Below are 22,555 nucleotides of genomic sequence, written 5' to 3'. Positions count from 1 at the left end.
CCGGCCTCTAGAAAGTTCTCTGTAGCCTACCCTTCCCTTTTGCTGATGATTGAGATTCAGGGTTTGAATTGCAAGTATAAAAGCAAATGTATAGATTTTCTCTGCAACTTAAACGGAGAGTTTGTCTCTGGGCTATAGCTCACTTTGACAGGAATGTGGATAATATAATGGAAATGTTATGCTTGGGTCAGGGGAGGCCAGGAAATTGTAGCTTCCAATTATTTGCTTCATATCCATAAAAACAATGTTTACATATATGTGTTGATATGGCATGCAATACCTATCTGCCACACTTCCTGATGTCTGGGGTCAGGAAGCGTAGTGCAATGATGCCATTGCAAAATTTGTGCAAAAATTTTGTTTAAAATGGATAACGTGTCCTGAACAATGTTACTTAATCTTTCTGAGCCATTCGTTGTTTCCTCATCTGTAAAATGGAATATGTGTAAAGGAATATATGTGCTTACCTCAGGAAGGAAGATAGTGTAAGGAGAACTAATGAGCATGGTACCTACTGTAAAATCACTCATTGTATTTATTCATTTAATCAGCTGAGCATGTAGCCCACGGTTGAGAGGAGCAAATCCCATGCTCCTTCTGGTGTTTGTCTCAGAAGAAATGTTTAGGAGTCAGGTGTAATGATGCTTTTCTTTTTCTCTCTCTCTCTCTTTTTTTTTTTCCCCAGCCACAGGACGAAGTCTTCTGGCTGGCCACCTCCCTCGGGCACCTGGGGCTTGAACCAGGTGCCACCCTATGGATGGGAGATGACTGCAAACCGGGATGGCCGAGACTGCTTCATCAAGTAGGTAGAACTGATGGCTTGAACTGTGTGGAATCTTCTACCTGTTCTTTGTCTCTACTTCCAGCCTTCACTCAGAATTAGCGTGCCTCCATTTGGGACTCATAGACATTTGGAGGCCATCAGTCAAGCTGCTTAATCTTCTCTGTCTTCTATGTCTTGTGACATGCAGTTGCTTCATAGTTGGTCATCTGCCATGTTAGGCTGATAATTGTCGGGACAGTAAGGTCATTCTGGGAAAGAGTGAAAGTGTTCTTTAGTATATCCAAGGCCAGTTGTACCCACTGTCTGAGGCTAGAACTAAAGTTTAACAATTTCCATTGCTTTGTAGAATTGGTCAAGATAGAAATGTTACTGGGTTATTTGTAATGAAAAACATGAGCTAACAGAATTATATGTGTTCCTCTCTCTGACACTGCCTAAGATTTTGGACTTTTTTTTTTTTTAATGCGCTAAAATATATATAGCATAAAGGTAAATTTTTAAAAAATTTTAACATTCTGGGGTGTACAATTCTGTGACATTTAAGTACATTCAGAACATTGTACAGCCATTAGCCACTGTCCATTTCTAGAACTTTATCATCATCATGCCCAACAGAAACTCTGTACTCATTAAAAAATAACTTCCCATTCCCCCTCCTCCCTCTGGTAAGCTCTATTTTACTTTCTTTCTCTATGAATCTGCCTATTGTAGATATCTCGTATAAGTGAAATCATAAAGTATTTGTTTTTCTGTGTATAGCTCGTTTCACTTAGTGTAATGTCTTCAATGTTTCTTCCATGGCATGGAATATATAACAATTTCATTCCTTTTCAGGACTGAATAATGTTCCGTTGTACACAATCCATTTTACGGATAACCTTGTTTGTTTAACCATTCTTCTGTCATTGGAAATGTGGGTCGTCTGCACTTTTTGGATCTTAGGAATAATGCTGCTGTGGCTAGTGCTTCCTAAGTATCTGTATGGGTCCCTGCTTGCAATTCTTGTGGATATATCCTAGCATTGTACTCACTGGATCATAAGATAATTCTATGTTTACCTTTTGGAGGGAACCACCAAAGAATTTTGGAGCAATCAGTAGCCGTAGTTCTCTGGTATTTTGCAACTGTATGAGATAAGTTTTCCTATTGCACTTATCAAAAAACAAGGGCCCATCCTGCTTTCTTTTACAAGCTATGTGCAGCATTCTTAAGAATGAGAATATTTAAAATAAATTTTAGGGGCACCTGGGTAGCTCAGTTGGTTAAACATCTGTCTTCGGCTCAGGTCATGATGCCAGGGTCCTGGGACCCATCCCCATGTTGGGCTCCCTGCTCAGCAGGGATCCTGCTTCTTCCTCTCCCTCTGCTGCTCCCCCTGCTTATGCACTCTCTCTCTCTCTCTCTCTCTCAAATAAATAAATAAAATCTTAGAAAAAATACATTTTAGATCAGTAAGCATGTTTGATCCTAACCGAAAAAATTGAGTTGAGACTGGATGCCAACAGAAGCATTTTTCAGACTACAGGCAGCATTTCTTTGTTCTTGTCAATCTTACTGTGGACTGATGAGCAGACAGGGTCACGGTGAGGTGGGGGAATCATGTTTATAAAGATAAAAAATCTTTCTTAAACGATTGTTTTTGGGGATTTGATCTTTGCACAGCCCAGCACCTCCAGGTGATTATGGGAGGCTATCTATGCAAGAAACATATGAACGTTATGGTCAGATTTCAGTCTTTGCGGCCCAAGTCTCCCCTCTTTCTTGAATTTCCTGCAAAGGGGAGAGCAGCTCTCTTCAGAGTACAATTCATTCTTGAGGGCCTGGCCTTCTGGGAAGTTTCAAGTTGTCCGTGACCCTGACCCACTACAGGGAGCCTGTGGGCAGTGGTCCTTTGGCTCTTCAAGGCTTTCTTGAGGGTGCCCTACCATAGGAACTGCACTGGAATTGGCCATGGGAGTAGAATCTCCCAGAAAGCACAAAGACTGGAAGAAAGACCAACAATTCTGCTTATACCCTAGACTCTGAGTTGTTCATTTCATAGTTTACCCAAGTGCTTTATATTGCTGAAAAGATGATATTTTGTCAGATTACATTGTGCTGTCTATTTTGTAACATCATTATGAATTCATGTAATTGGCTCAGTTCAGCTTGCCTAGATGCTTTGACTCAAAACAAAAAGAATTTCTGCCAAAGAAATGTACTTTCTAAAAGATTCAGATTATAAATTTATGGAGGTATATCTTAGACTTTACCAAGGAAAATGGATTTTTCTGTTTCCTCGTCGGATTTGGGCTCCTGTGCTTTCCAAACCAGTTAATTAGATGGAAACACAAACCAAGGCCTGTTGGTCATAAAATCCCAGCTAACTTGAGCCACGTGCATTTTGCTTCGTGTCCTTGACATTTTTAAGGGCAAGGCCACGTGTGAATGTAACATTTACCCTGGCCTACTGCCAGCTGTTAAAACCTGTTAAGAGTAAATCAGCAACTTCATAGAGAAACCTGCACTGATCACTAAATAGCAACATTAAAAACAAATGTCACCCGTGTCACTTTTCCCAATCTGTAAGATAGGGTTTTTTTTTTTAAGATTTTATTTATTTACTCGAGAGAGAAATACAGAGCGTGCACGTGGGTGCGCATGCTCATGCGCCCAAGCTGGGAGAGGGTGAGGATCTCAGGCAGACTCCCTGCTGAGCCCAGAGCCGAATACCAGGCTCAATCTCAGAACCCCAAGATCATGACATGAGCAGAAATCAAGAGTTGGCCTCTCAACCTATGGAGCCACTGAATCTGTAGGATTTTTTTACTGGAAAAGTTAAGTTTCCATAGCTCTCTCAGACTCATTGTTTTCAGATGTGAAGAACAAGTACCTGATTTCAAAGGTGTTTGTTCTTTATCCCTAGTGGGTTTTATAAATGAGAATCATTCCGGTGGGGTTTTTCCCTTATCTACTGAGTTCCCTCCATTACAGAGCAATACTCTAATTACTCAAGTTTCTGTCGACCTCTGGTTTGCAGTGTGGAGTATATCTCTGCTCATTAGTTTTGTACGTTAAAAGAACAATTTGAAAATTAAGCTGTGGCTAGTAATTAGCACCTTTGCATTTAATTTCTTACTCTTTTACATATTCTCTTTGAAAGATGTTAGATGTCTCCTTTTTTTATCTTGTCATAGGATCCAAATGATATCCCAAATCATACAATTGGTTTTGATGGTGGTACAACTACTTTCAAGTTATTAATGAAGCTATGGGAAGATCCAGGCTTCCCATGTTCAAAGTTAGAGTCTTCTAGCTCAATAATGAGCTAATTCTATCTTGATGAGTCCTTCAGAACACAGCCCACTGTAGTTAAATGTGTTCAAATTTAGTGTTCCTTTTCCCATCCCCAATTATTTAGAGTGGAATCAATACCTTAAATTTTATAAAAAAGCTGGTAATGCATAGGATAAAAAAATTAATGCCATTACGCACATATTAATGAACACTTATATAACATTATATAGACAGTAGACCACTGGTTATCAGTGTTCGCTGCACTTTGAAATAGGGTCAGGAACGGTAAAAAATCCTGATGGCTGGTTGTCTTAGTCTTTTGGGGGTTTATAATAAACTCTGAAAGAGTGGGTGGCTGAAATACAGAACTTTATTTCTCAACAGTTGTAGAGTCTGAGAAATCAACAATCAGTGTGCTAGCAAGCCTGGATTCTTGGTGAGGGCCCTCTTCTTGGCTTGAGGTGGTTGTCTTTTCTCTGTACCTTGACATGACACACACAGAGAGGGATCATATCTCTAGATCTCTTCTTAGAAGTTCCCTAATTTTATCATGCGGGCTCTACCCTCGTGGCCTAATTACCACCCTCCCCCCAATAGCCCCACCTCCAAATACCATCATTCTGGGGATTAGGGTTTGAACAAATGGATTTTAGAGGAACACACACGTTCAGTGCATACCCTGGATCTTGGGTAGAGCCAAGAAATAGTTTCAGGTTCTCCTCCCCAGGACTGGCAGCTGCCCCATTGCATTTTCCCTTATTTAATTAATGAAATATTGATCCTATTTCTGGATGAGAAAAGTGAGACTCAGATTCATCAAATGTTTTTCCAAATGTCTACTCCTGTACCTGGTCAGATACACCCAACTCTGCATTAGAAAAGGACAACTTTTGTTACTATTGTCAGAAAAACAGGAAATATATGTGTTTGAGCAACAGCAAATATTGTTTACGAAACATGGGAGATGTAGAGGAAGAGTTTGTCAGTTTCCTGTTATTACCATGTAAGTAGAGGAAGTGAGACAGACGGGAAGAGAGAAACTGGAACTTGAAGGAATGACTCTCAGGAAAGAGTGTCCTTTTAAGAAAGGGGTGAGAAAGGGAGAAATGGAAGGAAAGAGAAAGTAAGAATTATAGCGAGTTTGAGGCCCTCTGAGATGTTTGTTCTAAGAACAGCATCCATAAATAACAGATGTCCGTGTGGTTGTGAATCAGGATGCATAAAGCTTAGATACAGTTGTAGATAGAAATGTAGATATCAACAGAGCTCTTGATTCAGATACACGTGTAGTTGGGGATATAGTTATAAATGGATAGAGCATATAGATATAGATCATATGTGTGCATATAGAGAAGTGCGGATAGAAGCGTGTAACCCTGTCTGCCCAGAAGTGAGTGTCCTGGTTTATGAGTATCGTTCTGACATAATTACGGACAGCACCTCTTTTGGCTCTTAATGTGATCTGATTTAGATAAAGCAAGTTCAGAAAATTCTTGCGAGACCAAAGATTTCATTAAACCTTGACAACTGACTGGGGAGATAGTGAGCTACAGTGAGGAATCTACTTTTTGGGGAGAAGGTGAGGCTCCCCAGGACTGGGCATTGCCACATCCTCTGTGTAGTCAGACTAGCATTTCTTCCTCATCATCAGAATATAAAGCCTCAGTTGTTTTGGCTTTGTAATGGAGTCTAATGCATGCTATGCCCCCTATATTCCATAGCCTTAATCACCACCCCCGCGACCACGCAGCCCTACATGCTCACCACCACCTTTCCCTGGCTTACCCTCCCCATTCAGCATCTTTAGAAATGGCCCATCCGCCGGGTGGTCTGGTCATGTGCTTCCTTTAAAAGCACTCCTTGGCCCACCCAGCATACACCCACCAAACATTATTGAACATGAGTATATGCTGAAGATACCAAGATTAGTAAGACAATGTCCTACCTTCCATGATCTTAGAGTACAGTGGAAGTGATAGGCCTGCAGTCATTCTCAACTGTGCAAGATCTGTTTTACTTCCTTAGAGATATATAATACATGTCCTAGAGAATAGGGAGCAGCGAGTTCCTAATATCCCATTTCTTCGTTAAACAGTAAAAACACTCTGGTTGGACTTTGTGGGTCGGGAGGGTTAATACAAAAGAAGGAATATCCTTCAGAATTTGAAACTTTGGCTTCTGAAGATTGAAAGAAAAATTAAAACATGGTCAAAATTAATATTAGAGCACTTGTTGGCAAGATCGCTGTTAATGAAGAGCCAGCCCAGTTGGAGTCTAGGGATAGCAATTGCAGGTGGGAAGGAGACGGGAGGGTCATTGCAAAAATACATGCCCTCATTTTCAAGTTCTGCATTTGAAAGACTTGCTGCTCCTCCTCCTCTTCTCCTTCTCCTCCTCCTTCTTCTTCATCTTCATCTTCGTCATCTTCTTCTGTAAGCCTACGAAAAGTAGCTCTGCATGCTTATTGGACAAGACATACTGTTCTGTTACTCTGCCAGCAATTCCCATGGTGGGCAATTAAACCGAGTCACTATCTTCTGAATGCAAGAGGGTTCAATCCTGAAACCTGAATAGTGGAAATTTGTAATGAGATGTGGAAACTTCCACTCTGTTCTCCAGGATGGACATTGCCCATCGTGGGAGAAGTCTAGCTATTCCCACCTGCCAGTCAGTTCCGTAGTCAGTGTGAAAGGTATTTTTGACTTCTCTAGCTCCAGGAAAGAATCATCTGAGGAAATGCAAGCAGCATGCGGGTCCCACATCCCCGTTTTGTTAACCCCACGCAGAACTGTCAAGTCACTGTGATAGAATTTTGTTGTTGTCACCATGGAAATAGAAACAGCAAATCCTTACTTCATCCTTAAGTTTGAGCCCCCAAGTAGTTCCCCTGGGCTTTACCTAGTATGTCCCCAAGAGGGTTATTCTTGGGGTGTTTTTTTTCCTTTGCTTTTACCCCAAGATTACAGAGGAGAGTCTGGCTCATATTCTGTGGATCAGTCGCTTCATTTGTTCCGTTTCATGAGTTCTTTTAATGTTTTCCTTTGCTAAAAATTTAAAGTTGTAAAGCTGGATTTGGATACTGTGGTAGCCCCCACCATCCCCTGTATTATTTTCATATTCAAAATGGTACATCCATTTCCTACTTCATTAATCCGACATTATTAACCAGCATCCAACAAAGGACAAATGGATCTGAGTGATTACGTACATTGTTACCTTTTGATTCTGGGAATGAAATACCAAAGTTTCTTTGTGGAAACTGGAAGGTGTGACAAGGATGGAAATAGGAGAGATTTATTTGAGCCGGGTTGCCATATTATTCTGTGACTTTTTAACTGTTGAAAGAGTTACAAATCGGCATTATGTTAGAAAAGAGGCGGTTTGCCTCGTGTCTTGGTGTTTGTGATGAAGAACACTTAAACATCCCGCTTCCGAGGACACACAGTGAATTCTTCCCCAAATGCAAATAATTGCCTCATGGCAAGAGCAAATGCCGTTGAGTTAAATGAGTTCCCGAGGAACCCAAGCATCCACTGAAGCGAGGGAGGTATATTATAATTTTGGAATTGGAGGAACAAAGTAAAAGTGATAATATCATTACATGCAATGAAAGGTAATTACGTCCTGTCAGCGCACAAGCTTCCCCGGCTGAACATCGGGGGCTGTTTATTCCCTTCACTGAAGCAGGTTTGTTTTCTTTCATATCCGACAGAGCACCTATCTGCTGAGTTGATCATTACTCCTCCCAGCTAGCATGGGAGTCCGCAGAGTTGCCGGAGCCCCTTTGAAAAGTAAGGCTTTGGAAACGACTCTGTCATTCCGGCTCTAACTTGGCATGTGGTGGAAAGGGCGATGCAACGCAGTCTTCGCCTGTATCAGCGCCTGTTCCCATCTTGGGCGTTTGTTCTCGAAATGTGGCGGGTTCACATAGCCGGTCCGTCTCTCTTGCATCAATCCCTCAAACTCTCCTGGCTTTTTTTGTCCAGGAAGCCAACAGAGCTGAAGGTTTGGTAATTACCTGAATTGCCTTGGGCCACTTAGTGACAAAGAGTTGGGACACGTGTGGCAAGCAGAGCTGTGGACAGCCGGTTCGGTGGTGATCAGGATTGGTTCTTTCTTCTCCTTATTTTTTTTCTCATTTTCTTCATTTTTTAGCACCCTCTAGGGATGTACACGAAGTGGGTCACAAAGGCCATTCAGGATCACAGGGACAGCCAAACTGTGAAAAGCAGAAGCACCTGGGTGACCAGGTTTCTGTCACAGCCTGTAATTGAAATAGTAGCTTGAGGCTGCTACCACCTCGATTCTTTTGAGTGGCCTTTGGAGCCCTTCTTTCTGGCTTGAGCCAACACTTGCAGAGAGCAATTTTGATGTCCTCGCCTAAGGCTGGGACACAGGCAGGAAATTCTGGCCGGTGCCAAGTGCCAACTGGCGGGTGTGGGTGTTTTTGCCAAATAAATCGACTGAACTTAAGAGGACACGGTATCACTTTTGTGGCAGGTGTCCTTTCATGATTGTCTGTACCCCCGCAGCAGAGGAGAGGAGGGCTGGATAAACAGTGCCTCGCTGTGGTCCCCCAGGGGTCGGGGACCGCGCTCCCTGCCGAGCCCTTGTCCTCTCTTGCCTCTCACAGCCTGAATAAAACCTTGTTGGCAATGGCCACTTTCTGGAGAGGGGTCTCTTCCATCGCAAAGCTGATGAGAAGTGGCACTGCTCTTTTGTGCCAGTGGATACACGGATCAGCCTGAGTCGCAAGTAGGCATGTCACTCCATTGTTTTCGTGGAGTGTGTCGCTCAGCTGCTCCAAGAGCTTGCTGTTGGCCATAGAAGCTAGGAGACACTCTCTAAGCAGACAAGTCGATCTGAAAGGGTGTTGGTCAGTGCATGGGGCCAGCCCCTTAATTGTCAGCACCCATTGCAAAATGGAAACAAGTGTCCCCTTCCTCAAGGAGCAAGATAAAAAGGAGGAGAAAAAGAAAAAAAGGAGCAAGACAAATACACTAAAAATCTACAGGGTTTCCCTTCCTTTCGTGGTCTGTCAATATTTCATAATTGTTTATTTGCCTTTTATCACCATTCTCATTAAGGTAAAATTAAAAGTTTTAATTTATTAGCATGAATATTACTGATGATCCTTCGATGATGCAAAGTGAGCTTTATATGCAAACATGGGAGCTTTGCCCTCTGTGCAGAATCAGTGAAATGGCACAATTTGTATTTCATAGCTTATACATCTATAGGTATTTCATTCCAACCCCAAAAGTCGAAATGGTACACAAAAATAATTTAACGGTTTTTATTTTACTTCTCGGTGTGAGCACACTCTACCTACTTTTGGCTTGCTGTTGACCATAGTAAAATTGCAAGGAAAGGGTCCTATCTTGTCCTTTCCTTCTCTGTCATCATTTTCCGTAGGTTGATGGCCAATATAGGGAAAGAAGACAAGTCAGAAAGGATATGACAGGATTGTTCATTCACTCTTGTTTCTTAGAAGGCTATAAATGCTAAAGACTGATTAGCCTTCACTCCTCACCTCCCAATCTCACCTCCTGATTTCTTTCTTGTAATTTTTTTCATGTGGCATTTTCAATAAAGGCCTAGGAAAGAGGACAGGTTGCTTTCAGCTCTCGACTCTCTCAGAAAGTCTTCTCTTTGCCCTGTTATGGATGGGTTTTCTCACCAAAAGGTACGTAATTTTCCTCCTCCACTCTTAGCCTTTTTTTCTGTAGGCCAAGTCAGCAAACTTTTTTCTGTAAGAGGGCACATAGTAAATATTCTAGGCTTTGGAAGTAATATGGTCTTGGTCACCACTCAAAGCAGTTGACAACGATCATGGCAACTCTGCCACTGTAGTGTGAATGCAGCTATAGGAAATATGCAAATAAATGGATGTGGTTGTATTCCAATAAAACTTTATTTACAAAAAGAAACTGCAGGCCACCTTTGTCCTATGGGATGTAATTGTTTTCCAAACCTTACTCTAGAATATCCTGCATTTGACCCCATTCTTGTATTTCTGTTTCACTGTCTGATAAATTTATAAAACCCTCCCATGAGATGGGAAGTTGCCATTAGTTTTATGTATGACGGAAATTAGCTTAGACGTCGGTAAAGTGTGTTTTCTTGGGTTGTACTGTGAGCAAGGCCAACTTCTGTGGTGTGTCTGCTGTCAGCAGGAACTTGTTGCACAGCTCTAACAACCAATATCTACCTCTAAAGAGTGTTGTAGGGTTAACATCATCAAAAGTCAACAGAGAAGTAAAACCTTCACTGTGAGAATATCATGACTCCCCCCTCCCTTGTGATGGGGACTGAGGGAGAGGAATCTGCTAATCACGGGGCATGCAGCTGCTCCCACCAACATCCAGCACCTTTGTGGGAGGGGTTGAAGGGGGAGCAACAATAGCAACATAAAACCCAGTCACAATGGAATGCCAAATGCAAGTGCAAATAATTATTAGGGATGTGAAAATTACATAGCAACTTGTTGTCACCAGTGGTCTACAGAGAAACAGCCCCATTGTACTTTGAAAAAGTTAATTGTCCATAGTGTTTTGAAGTAATACTACTCATTTTATGGGGGAATTTTATAAAGCTCCCAAATAAAAGTCCCCAATTCATTTCTGGTGATGTTCTGTTCTAAGTTATTCTCCTGGCTTCTGTGATACCACCCCCTTCTTTTTCTCCAAACTCACTCCTTCTCTTTTCTCCTCAGCTAGTTCTTATTCTTTAGTTCAGTGATTAAAATTCAGTTTCCCACATTATTAAGCCTACATTTCTACTTAGATCTTACAAAAAGTTAAATGGATTTATTAATTTCATTATATTGATACCATTTAATTTCAGTCCAAAAAATTCCAGAAAACTCATGACTGTTCCTTTCCAGGAGATTAATCAGTGTTGGTTATCACTGCCCAGAATATTTTCTGGGCAATAGTAGATGGTTAATAAATCTTTGTTATAAAAATCTTTAGGTGTATGTAGATATGAGTAGATGGATGGATGAAGTAATGGATACATGAATAGAACTATTTCTGAAGCAATATATTCAGTAAATTGTTAGAAAAAATGATGATCGATAAGTCAGTGACTTAATATGATCACCTGTGAACTTTCTGCTTTAGGAATTTCACTAACAGAATTTGAGCACATTGATAAAGCACATATTTCCTAATAAAACCTTGAGAACTTGAAAAATCATCACATCCTTGTCACTAATTCATATCTTATTATGCTTGTCTATTGGCTGTTCAAAATTCAGGGTGTAATGAAGGTGAATTTCTGGGGTAATGTAGTTACACTGTAAAGGGCAGAAATTGGATGATAAAAACTAAAAATTCTTGGGCTAAGATCCTGGTTCTTCTCAGTACTAGTTATGTAATGGTGGGTAATCATTTGGATACTGTGGGCCTGGCCTTACATTTATCATTATAAAATAGTGTGTTTGAACTAGAAAACAGTATCGTTTGGTAATCTAGTGAGTTCCAAGCAACAGAAAATTCTTAACAAATTTGGCTTTGACTATGAACCGAATTTTTTGGTTTATATCACTCAAATGTAGTGGTAAAACACTCATATAATCTAGAGGAGCCCAAGAAGGTAGGAGCACTAAATGTGATATAATCTCCTGGATGGCGTTCTAAAACAGATCAATGACATTAGGTGTAGAACCTAAGGGAACCTGAATGAAATATGAACTTTAATTACTAATAATGTATCAGTATTGGTTCACTGGCTGTGACAAATTTACCATGCTAATGTAAGATGTTAACATTAGTCAAAACTGAATGCCAGATGAATGGGAACTATGTAGTTTTCTATAACTGTGCAAGTGTTCTAAAATAGTTTGGATGTAAGAAATACTCAAAGTGGCAGGATAGCAGCAAGATAACAGTCCAAGAAGCTTTAGAACTTCACTCTGCCACGTAGATACTGTGTTTCTGTGTGGAGCAAAATACCTTTGTGAGAGTTCTAGAGACAAATTAATAAGTAATAGTACCCTACCCAGTGTAAGACAAAGAAAGAATTCCAGTAACTGGGTTTGTTAAATTCTTGTGTTCTTACATCCTTGGCCATGTTCCTCCCCCTATGTGACCTACCATGGTGCGACTAGGAAGATAACCTCCTACGCCAAAGATTCATGTTCAGGACACAAACAATTGAGCATATATCATGCACCCAGTGTTCTAGCTAGTTTGGGGGCTCCCTCAGGGACTGTAATCTGTCTTACTTGTCATGGAGTGCTGATCAGACTAAAAGTATTATTTGGAAGCTGCTGACACCAGATGGTATGGCTATGGTATCTTATTAGAACTACAGTTCCCATGGCTGGTGTCAGGAGGAATAAGAGACCATGGGGTTCCAAGAAGAAGTAGGAATAAGCTGCCCAATGAATTTAAAATTACTAAAATCGTACGCACAAATCTGAAGAAGAAAAATCCTCAGAAAATGTTTGAAACGTCCTAGGATCCCTGTCTGGGCTGATCAGTGAAGTATTTCTCTAATAACGCCAGCATATAAAGGCTGGAAGAGATAATTTTTTTTTTCCCTCCAATGCCCAAGTCTCAACAATAGCAAAAAATTGTGGCATAGTAAGAAACAAGGAAACATGGGCCAAGCAAAGTAACAAAATTAAATGCTTGAAGTGGACTCTAATGTGATACATATCCGTGTGCATAGCTTTGTTTCACATGTCAAGAGACCAGTCATGAAAAAGCTCATTGAGCTAAATGAGAACAGAGGTAGAAACTAAACAAAATAAGGAAAACAATGCATGAACAAAATGAGAATTTCAAGAAGGAGATGTAAATTATAAAACACCCCAAGTGGAAGTGCTGGTGTTGAAAAGAAAGGTAAACTAGAGGAGTTAACAGCAGAGCCAAAAAAGAAAAAAAAAAAAAAAAAAAAAAAAAAAACACGTGAAATCGAAGACCGGTCATTTGAAATGGTGAAGTCAAAGGAGCAAAAAGAAAAGTAGTAAGAAGAAAAAGGAAGAGAGCCTTAGAGACACGAATCAACATTGTATCAATTTAGGGAAGGCCAAAGAGAGAAGAGGGTCAGAACTGGGCATAAACATTATTTGAACAAGTAGCAGTGGAAACTTCCCAAATTTGAGGAAAGAAATATACACAGTAATTGAAGAAACTAAACTCAAATAGCATAATTCAGGATAAACCCAAAAAGACACCCAATCAGTGAGATGATAATCAAACTGTGAAAGTTGAAGCAAAGGGAAAATCTTTGACAGGAAGAGAAAAACAACCCATCACATACAAGGGAGTTTATATAAGGTTATGAGTGGATTTCTCTGCAAAAACATTGTAGACTACAACGAGTGAGACGATATATTCAAACTGCTGAAATAAAAAACAATTTTCAACCAAGAATAATATGTCTAGGAAAACTGTCCTTCATAAATGAAGAAATTAAGATATGCTAAGGGAAGTTCTTTAAGAAATGGTCAAAGGAGTCTGTCTAACTTTAAGATGAGAGAAACCCTAATGCAAAATCAAATGAAATTATAAAGTTCTCTGATAAAACTAAGTATATTGACAAAAATAGCCTCTTCTCTTAATAGAATCTCCATGTATCAATTCAGTTTTAATTCCTATATAGAATTTAAATGATAAAAACATTAAAAAATAATGTAAATCATGAAAATGAGTATATGATATTTAAAGATGCAATTTGTGGCATCAGTAACGTAATGTGCCGGGGAGGGTAGAACTCTCTGAGTGGTTTTTGTATGCAATTGAAATTAAGTTTTTAATCTGTTTGAAATAGAATGGTATAATATTACACTGTTTTATGTAATTGTAATGATAGTCACAAAGAAATTATCTATAAAAGAGACGAAAAATGGAATGAGAAGGGAATGAAAGTATGTCAGTACAAAACAAAACAATGAAACACAGAGGAAGGTGGTAATAGAGGGAGGGCTGGACATAAAGATACAATTTAAGTAGCAAGAATATGTCCTGCTGTATCAGTAATTACTTGAAGTACAAATAGATTAAACTCCCCAATCAAAACACAGAGTAAGAAAGTATTATAGAAACACAGACTCGGACTATATACTATGTATAAGAAACTCACTTTTGATTTCACAACAATCAATGTGAAAGTATGGGGGAAATTACATTTAAATGGTAACCAAAAGAGCCAAGGAGTGGCTATGCTAATATCAGACAAAAATCAATTTTATGTATTGTTTCATTTATTTATTTATTATTTATTTATTTATTTTAGATTTTTAAAAAATTTATTTATTTGAGGGAGAGAGAGCATGAGCAGGGGGAGGGGTAGAGGGAGAAGCAGGCTCCCCACTGAGCAGGGAGCCCAATGTGGGACTCAGTCCCAGCACCCTGGGATCATGACCTGAGCCCAAGGCAGACGCTTAACTGACTGAGCCACTGGGGCATTCCCAAAATCGTTCTTCAATCAAAAACTATTTCGAGAGACAAAGGAAGATGTTCTATTATGATAAAATGACAATTCACCAAGAAGACATAATCATTATAAATATTCATACAACAAACATACTAAACTCCTAAATATATAAAGCAAATATTGACAGATTTCAAGAAAGATACAGCAACACAGTGATAGTCAGAGACTTCCAATAGCCCACTTCAACTGTGGATAAAAGAGAAAGAAGATAAATCAGGAAATAGATTAATTGCACCTAGAAGTCATATACAGAATTCTGTACCAGATAACAACACAATATACATTCTTCTCAAGGAGCCTTTCCAACATCATCCAAGATAGATACAGGTTAGGCCCTAAGAGAAGTCTCGGCAAATTTGAAAGTGTGAAATTATTCAAAATCTCCGTTTGGATTAAATTGCAATGGAACTAGAAGTCAACAGAAGAAGGAAAAGCGGGAGACTAATGAATATGTAAAAATTTAAAGATGCACTTCACCTACAAATTGGTCAAAGAAAATGTATCAAGGGAAATTATAAACTATCTTGTGAGAAATGAATATGAAAGCTCAACATATTAAAATTTGGGAGACGCATTGAAATCAGACCTAAGAGGGAAGTTTGTAGCTTCAACATGTACAAAAGAAAACCTTCTGGAATCTACAAGCTACGTTTACACCTCAAGCTACAAAAACGTGAACAAATTAATCCTAAAGCTAGCCAAAGGAAGGAAATAATAAAGATAAGTGCAATAATAAAGATGAGTGCTCAAATTAATGAAATGGAAAATTGTAAAGCAAGAGACAAAATTCAATAAAACCAAAGCTGTGGTTTTTTGAAAAGATCAAAATCATTGGCAAGCTATTATCTTGTTTAAGAAAAAGGAGAGAAGGGGCACCTGGGTGGCTTAGTTGTTAAGTGTCTGCCTTCACCTGGGGTCATATGAAATCGACCTCCCTGCTCAGTGGGAAGCCTGTTTCTCCTTTCCCACTCCCGCTGCTTGTGTTCCCTCTGTCTCTCTGTCATGTGGATGAATAAAATCTTAAAAAAAGAAAAGAAAAAGGAGAGAAGCCTTCAGTATCTAAACTCAGAAATGAAAGTGATTTCATTAGAATCAGGGTCACAGAAATTAAAAGGAATATTAGAGTATACTTTAAACAAATGTATGCCAACAAATTGAGTAACAGAGGAAACGGTAAATTCTTAGAAACACACGGCCTTACCAATACCGAATCATGAAGTAATAAAAAAATCTGAACAGGATAGTTGCTAATAAGGAGATTGGATCAGTATTCAAAAACCTTTTAACAAAAAGTCAAGGACTGGTTGACTTCATTGGAGAGTGATACTAAACACTTGAAGAAGTAATATCGATCCTCCTAAACTCTTCCAAATGATTGAATATGAGGTGGCACTTAACAGTCTCTTTATATGAGGGTGGCATTAACCTGATATGAAATCCAGACAAACAGATGAAAAATACAAATACCCTAGATGACTATTGATCCCCAAATCCTCCAACAGAATACTAGCATCGTAAATTCAACAGCCTCTTAATATCTTTATATATAATGAATTAGTGATATTTTTTTCCTAAAATGTAAGGATGCTTCAACATATGGAATTCAAGTAATGTATAATATACCACATTTGGAGAATTATGGGAAAATCAACATGATCATGTCAATCGATTGAGGAAAAAGCATATGACAGTATTCAACACCCTTTGATGACAGAAACACTCAATAAGCTTTGAATAAAACTGTATGACTTCAACGTAATAAAGGCCACATGTAACATCACTCTCAGTGGTTAGAACCTTAAAGGTTTTCCTCTATTATAAGGAACAAGAAAGCATGTCTGCTCTCAATGCTTCTAATCATTGTCATGTTGGAAATCCCAGCCAGAGTAATTGGCCAAGAGAAAGAAATACAAGACTTCCCAGTTGGAAAAAAATAAAATAAAATTATCTCTGTTCAGATTACGTTATGTCATATTGAGAAAATACTAAAGATTCTACACACAGAAAAAAAGAAAATTAAAAGAAGAAAAAATCGTAATAAAGCTTGGACTAGTAAATATACTCATTAAAGTTGCATGATATAAAATCCACATAGAACAATCTGTTAAGTTTTTATATCCTTTTAATGAACAACTGAATAAGGAAGTTAAAAAAATAATTCTGTTTACGACTGCATCAAAAAAATATTTTTAGAATGAACCTAACCAAGTAGGTGAAAGTATACAGTATACATGGCTTTCACCAAGTAGGTGAAAGCCATGTATACTGTAATGTACAAAACATTGCTGAAAGAAATTAAGGAAGACACAAAAAAATGCAAAGATAACGTAGGTTCATGAGTTGGCACATATAATATTATTAAGATATCAGTAATACCCAAAGTGATCTGCAGATTTAACTCAATCCCTATCAACATTCCCATGGCCTTTTTTTGTGGAAATAGAAAAATATCATCCTAGGGGAAAATGGAAAAATATCATCCTAGGGGCACCTAGCTGGCTCAGTCAGTACAGCATGGGATTCTTGATCTCAAGGTCATGAGTTCAAACCCCAGTTTGGGCACAGAGATTATGAAAAAACAAAAATATCCCAAAATTCATATATAATCTCAATGAACCCTGAATAGTCAAGATTTTTCAAAAAGCAGCAGACAGCTCTAGTAATCACTTCCTGATTTCAAAACTCTTTATATTATAAAGATAAAGGAATGAAAACAGTATGGTACTAGTATCAAAATAGACTTCTAAACCAGTGACACAGAAAAGAAATAAACAGGGGCGCCTGGGGGGCTCAATCTATTAAGCATCTGCCTTCGGCTCAGGTCATGATCCCAGGGTCCTGGGATCGAGTCCTGCATCAGGTTTCCTGCTCAGTGGGGAGTCTGCTTCTCCCTCTCCCTATTCCTCCTCACTCTCTTTCTCCCTCTCAAATAAATAAATAAATAAAGTCTTTTTAAAAAAGTAAAGAAAAGAAATAAACCTTTGTGTATTGAACTAAATGATTTGATAAGGGTGCCAAGATCACGCAGAATTCTACATACAGTGTTGAAAAATTGGGTACTCACAGAGAAAATAAGGAACTTCAACCTGATCTTAAACCATATATTAAAATTAAAAAAATAAGTTAAAGACCTGAACTAAAGATGGAAAAGTATAAATTTCCAAAAGACTATAATATGGGAGTAGGCAATGATTTCTTAGATATGACACCAAAGGCATGGACAACCAGGTTGGAAAACAGAGAAACTGGACTACATCACACTTAAAGTCTTTTGTGCATCAAATGACAGTAATAACATAGTGAACAGATGACCTAAGGAATGGCCGAAAATACTTAAAAATCAAACAAAAAAATTTTGTCAGTAAATTTGGTAAATGGGCAAAGACTTAACATTTCTCCACAGATGATATATGAATGGCCCAAACAATTATATTAAAATATGACAAGTATCCTTAATAATTAGGAATATGAAAACCAAATCCACAAATATCACATTCATTGGGGCGATTATTATCAAGAAAACAAATATAAGAATTGTTGGCAAGGATGCAGGAAAAAAGGGAATCTTTGCACATTGTTGCTAGTGTTATAAAATGGTGTAAGCACTATGGAACACAGCATATTGATTCCTTAAATAATTAAAAGTAGAAGTAATGTATGATCTAGCAATCCCACTTTTGGGTGTATTTCCAAAAGAACTGAAAGCAGAGTCTCAAAGATAGTTTCATACCCAAGTTCATCCCAACAGCCTTCCCAAGACAAGAAGTGCCAACAACCCAAAAGTCCATTGATGGATGGATAGACACACAAAATATGGTAAATACTTATAGTGATACAATATGTAGCCTTTAAAGGGAAGGAAATCCTGTGGCACACTACATGAAAGAGCCTTGAGGAAATCAAGCTTGTAAAATAAGCCAGTCTTAAAACGTACTGAAAGGGGGCGCCTGGGTGGCTCAGTGGGTTAGGCCGCTGCCTTCGGCTCAGGTCATGATCTCAGAGTCCTGGGATCGAGTCCCGCGTCAGGCTCTCTGCTCAGCGGGGCGCCTGCTTCCTCCTCTCTCTCTGCCTGCTTGTGATCTCTCTGTCAAATAAATAAATAAAATCTTTCAAAAAAAAAAGTACTGAAAGATTCCATTCATAGATATATATATCTATATATGTGTCAAATAGTGTTTACTAGTGTCTGCGGTAAGAACAGAATGTTGTTGTTTAATAAGGATAAAGTTTTGGGTCTGAACAGTCTCGATCCTGGAAATGATTCACAACAATGTAATGGTACATAACACTAGTGAATTGTGCACTTTAAGATGTTGAAGAGGGAACATTTTAAGATATGTGTTTTTCACTCTGATACACACACACACACACACACACACACACACATATATACACACATACACAGAACTAGCACCCAGTTTCAGAAGAGGTTTCAAGGGCACCCAAGGTCATCAGAGCTTTTCTCCCTGTCTCTGGATTCTCGCTGTTCTGCCTTCACTCTACAGTTTCATGCCTCATGAATGCAATCCTGCCCTTTCTTGCAGTCATCGTTGGCATGAGAGATAAGCAGCCTCCCAGCATTCCCCGTCCATAGGCCATATACCCCTAGCTTCAACAAATCGCCACGCTTGGACATACGGGAAATGTTGGCTGACCTGAAACGAACAGGGCTTACCCTGAAAAATGCAAGTCAAAATCAATCCTTGCCTTACCACTTGGGAGAGAGGTCGTTTTCACACCAGGCATCAGCAGACTTTTGTATTGGGCTATATTCTCAATATTTTTCCTTTGTGGGTCATATATGGTTTCCACTGTAGCTATTAATCTCTGCAGTTGTAGCGTGAGAACAGCCGGAGACCTTAAATAAGGGAATGTGGCTGCATTCCAGCAGAACTTTACAGATACTCAAACTTGGATTTCATATAATTTCATCTATCATGAAATGTCATCCTTACTTTGTTTTTTCTTAACCATTTAAAAATGTAAAACCGTCTCAGCTCACAGATGGCGGGTAGGATTTGGCCCATAGACAGCAGTTTGCAGATTCCCTGTTCAAGATAATCCGTCCAAATGCCTTTTAGCTCCTGAAAGAGGCATTTGTGTCTGAGTTGCAACAAAGCGTTTGGAAGGTTGTGCGATCTCTTTCCCTTTCCCCTTGTGTGCTGGATTGTCATAATTCCTTGGTTGCCACAGGACAACACTCTGCACACGCAGGGCAGCATACTGTTAAATATTAGAGATCATGACTCTTCTCTGCTGTTAGTGGAAAAAAGAGATACCTTCAAATCCGCAGGCATGATGAACTGACTTAGGTTTAAACTGTTGTCGTGTTACAATGCAATTTTTCTCCTATTGTTGTTGACTTACCCTCAGGTCCTTTTGTCTGTCTTAAATATTTAGTAGACTAAAACAGTCCTCAGAAAGATCTGTTTCTTCATAGCTTTATTTTCCAGCCATTGATCAGAGCGCCATTATGTAAATGATTGAAGTGAGTAGTCAAAATGTGGGTTTCAGGATCTTTAGTGTCAGAGGGTGATCCTGGAGAGAGGGGAATTAGAGCTGGAGCTCAACAGAATGGAGCAGAGGAAGAATAAAGTCAAGGAAGCTTTTAATTTCCTACAGGGGGAGAGTTTGGCAGGATCTCTGGAGGAAGATGAAAAGAAAACAGGCTTGGGAGAAAGCAAACTTCATGGGAATAGCTTGGTGCTGTGGGAGGGCAATGATCTGTTTTAAAACGAAAATTGGCAACCATGGAATGATTTGGTCAAATGTGTTTTGGCAGCCTTTGAATTGTTGTCCAAATACTTTAGCACATATAATGACTTTTTAAATTTGTTCACTCTGTATGGACCTCCTACTTCTAAAAAAAAAAAAATGCGAGCCTCAACTCATTTTTGGAGCTCTCGATTTGAATTAAAATGGCACGGCGCTTGGAATCTTGTGTACCAGTTTGTGGCATCTTTTTGATATTATTCAAGGTTTTCGGGGCCCTGTGAGGTTAGATTTCAATCGCAATTTAGCTCTTGGGCCATGCTTCAGTGGCAGGGCCCTGAGTTCGAGATGTCATGCTCAAAGACACTAACTGGGTGGCAGTCCTCTTAATAGTCGTTTCCCAGGTGTGATTTTCAGACAGGGTCAAAAGGCCACTTAGGGGACAGGACGGTGAAGGGCTAGGTGCGGTTTGCATGCATTGATGATAATGTATGTATCAAATTGAGATTTAACTGCGTAGCTCCTCACAAAGCTTACTTGGTCTAATACCAACACATTAATAGTATAAACTGCAGAATTTTATTCTAGCAGTTGCTCGAACAGGAACATTTCCCTGTGAATAGTGTTCAGTACCTCCTTTCAAGCTCTCTGGAGCCTCCATGATGAGAAAAGGAAAGTAGAGAGTGTTAATTTAGATCCCAAATCTAAGCGTTTCCAGGATAGTTTTGCTGATTTTCTGTTTTCTCTAGCCTTGTTGTTGCATTTTTCTTTACCTTCTTTTTAATTTCTAAATTGGAGGATTCCTGCCTTACATGGTGACACAAGTTTCATCTTCAAATGTGCCTTCTGGAGAACCTGGGTGGCTCAGTCACTTAAGCGTCTGCCTTCATGATCCCAGGGTCCTGGAATCAAGCCCCGCATGGGGCTCCCTGCTCAGTGGGGAGCCTGCTTCTCCCTCTCCTTCTGCCTGCCTCTCTGCCTACTTGTGATCTCTCTCTCTCTCTCTGTCAAGTATATAAATAAAATATTTAAAATAAATATTTAAATAAATGTGTCCCCTAATAGTAGGTCCTCCCTCAATTATCCTATGACATAACTCCCTTTTAATTCATACTCTATAATCTCATAATGACTAGGAAAGCATTTGTTTGGGGTTGGTAGAATTATAAAGAAATTAAAAGTTAATAGTCTCTAAGCAAGATCCTTATGGACTCTCAGGAAAAGAAAGAGACAATTTTCATGGTAAGGTCGCTTGTATCTCCTTCTTCTGTTCAAATAGTCTTTAGGTTTACATCACCCACATCCTTTCCAATTCTTGATTTTTGTATTCCAAATAACTGCATTTATAAGAAAGTGACTTATAAACAGTGTTCTTATTTAGTGTTTTTATTATTTGTGAAAAAAAAGCTAAGGTGGAGGAAATCTTGGTGGTTATGAATGCAAGCTCTACAGTTAGGCTGCCTGGCTTTGAATATTTCATTTTCTGCTTATCTGATGTTGGACAAGATACCTAATCATTCTCTGTCTTCTTTTAGTCATCTGTCGAAAGGGCATAATAGTAGCTCGTATTTCATTGAATTTTAAGAGTGTTAGATGCCTTATTCATGTTATGTGTTAAGAACAGTAAACATTCAAGCAGCAGCATCATCATTATTTCCATTGGTCACTGATCGAGTTGTAGAAAAAGTAAGGAAGCACACTCTCTCTACAGATATCAAGTTAAATATCGTCACTGGGAATGATGTCTTGAGGCATCTGATGTGTGCTTTTCTTTTCTAATCCCTGTCTGTTTTGAAATAAATATACTTCTAAAGAAAGCATTATATTAGTAAGGTATATTAGCATTCTACAGAAAATAAGAACCCGTAGGATATATACAGAGATATAGAAAGAGATTTGTTGGGATACCTGGGTGGCTCAGTTGGTTAAGCAGCTGCCTTCCGCTCAGGTCATGATCCCAGGGTCCTGGGTTCAAGTCCCATATCGGGCTCCTTGCTCAGTAGGGAGCCTGCTTCTCTCTCTGCCTCTGCCTGCCACTCTGCCTGCTTGTGCTCGCTCTCTCTGACAAATAAATAAATCTTTAAAAAAAAAGAGAGAGATTTGTTTTGAGTGATTGGCTCTTGTGATTAAGAAGACTGAGAAGTCCCATGATCTGTTATCTAAAAGCTGGAGACGCCAGAAAGCAGTGGTATAATTTCAGTCCATATCAAACTGCATCAATTTTGTTTGTACGTGTCTGAGTCTTAAGGCCTGGGATTCCAGAACACCGATTTCCTAGAAGAGGAGAAGAGCGAGATGGATGTTCCAGCTCAACCAGTCAGCCAGTTTGCCCAT

The 22,555-nt window shown here is 39.2% G+C and overlaps 1 protein-coding gene across 1 annotated transcript in view; it reads left to right on the top strand.

Moving 5' to 3' along the window:
* The first annotated feature begins 749 nt into the window (after window positions 1–749).
* The window catches only part of LOC111157147 (FERM and PDZ domain containing 4), a 191,874-nt gene continuing 170,068 nt past the window's right edge, over window positions 750–22,555 (top strand). The window contains exon 1 of the mRNA XM_022518407.1: window positions 750–802. Coding sequence (XP_022374115.1) covers window positions 765–802 — 38 coding nt within the window. The 5' untranslated portion in view covers window positions 750–764. The remainder of the gene's footprint in view (window positions 803–22,555) is intronic.

This window comes from Enhydra lutris, unplaced genomic scaffold (genome assembly GCF_002288905.1).
Source record: "Enhydra lutris kenyoni isolate GAN:26980312 unplaced genomic scaffold, ASM228890v2 scaffoldscaffold52, whole genome shotgun sequence".
In the NCBI taxonomy this organism is placed as follows: Eukaryota; Metazoa; Chordata; class Mammalia; order Carnivora; family Mustelidae; genus Enhydra; species Enhydra lutris.
Note: the sequence above shows the minus strand (reverse complement) of the source record. Positions and strands in the feature narration are given on the sequence as shown.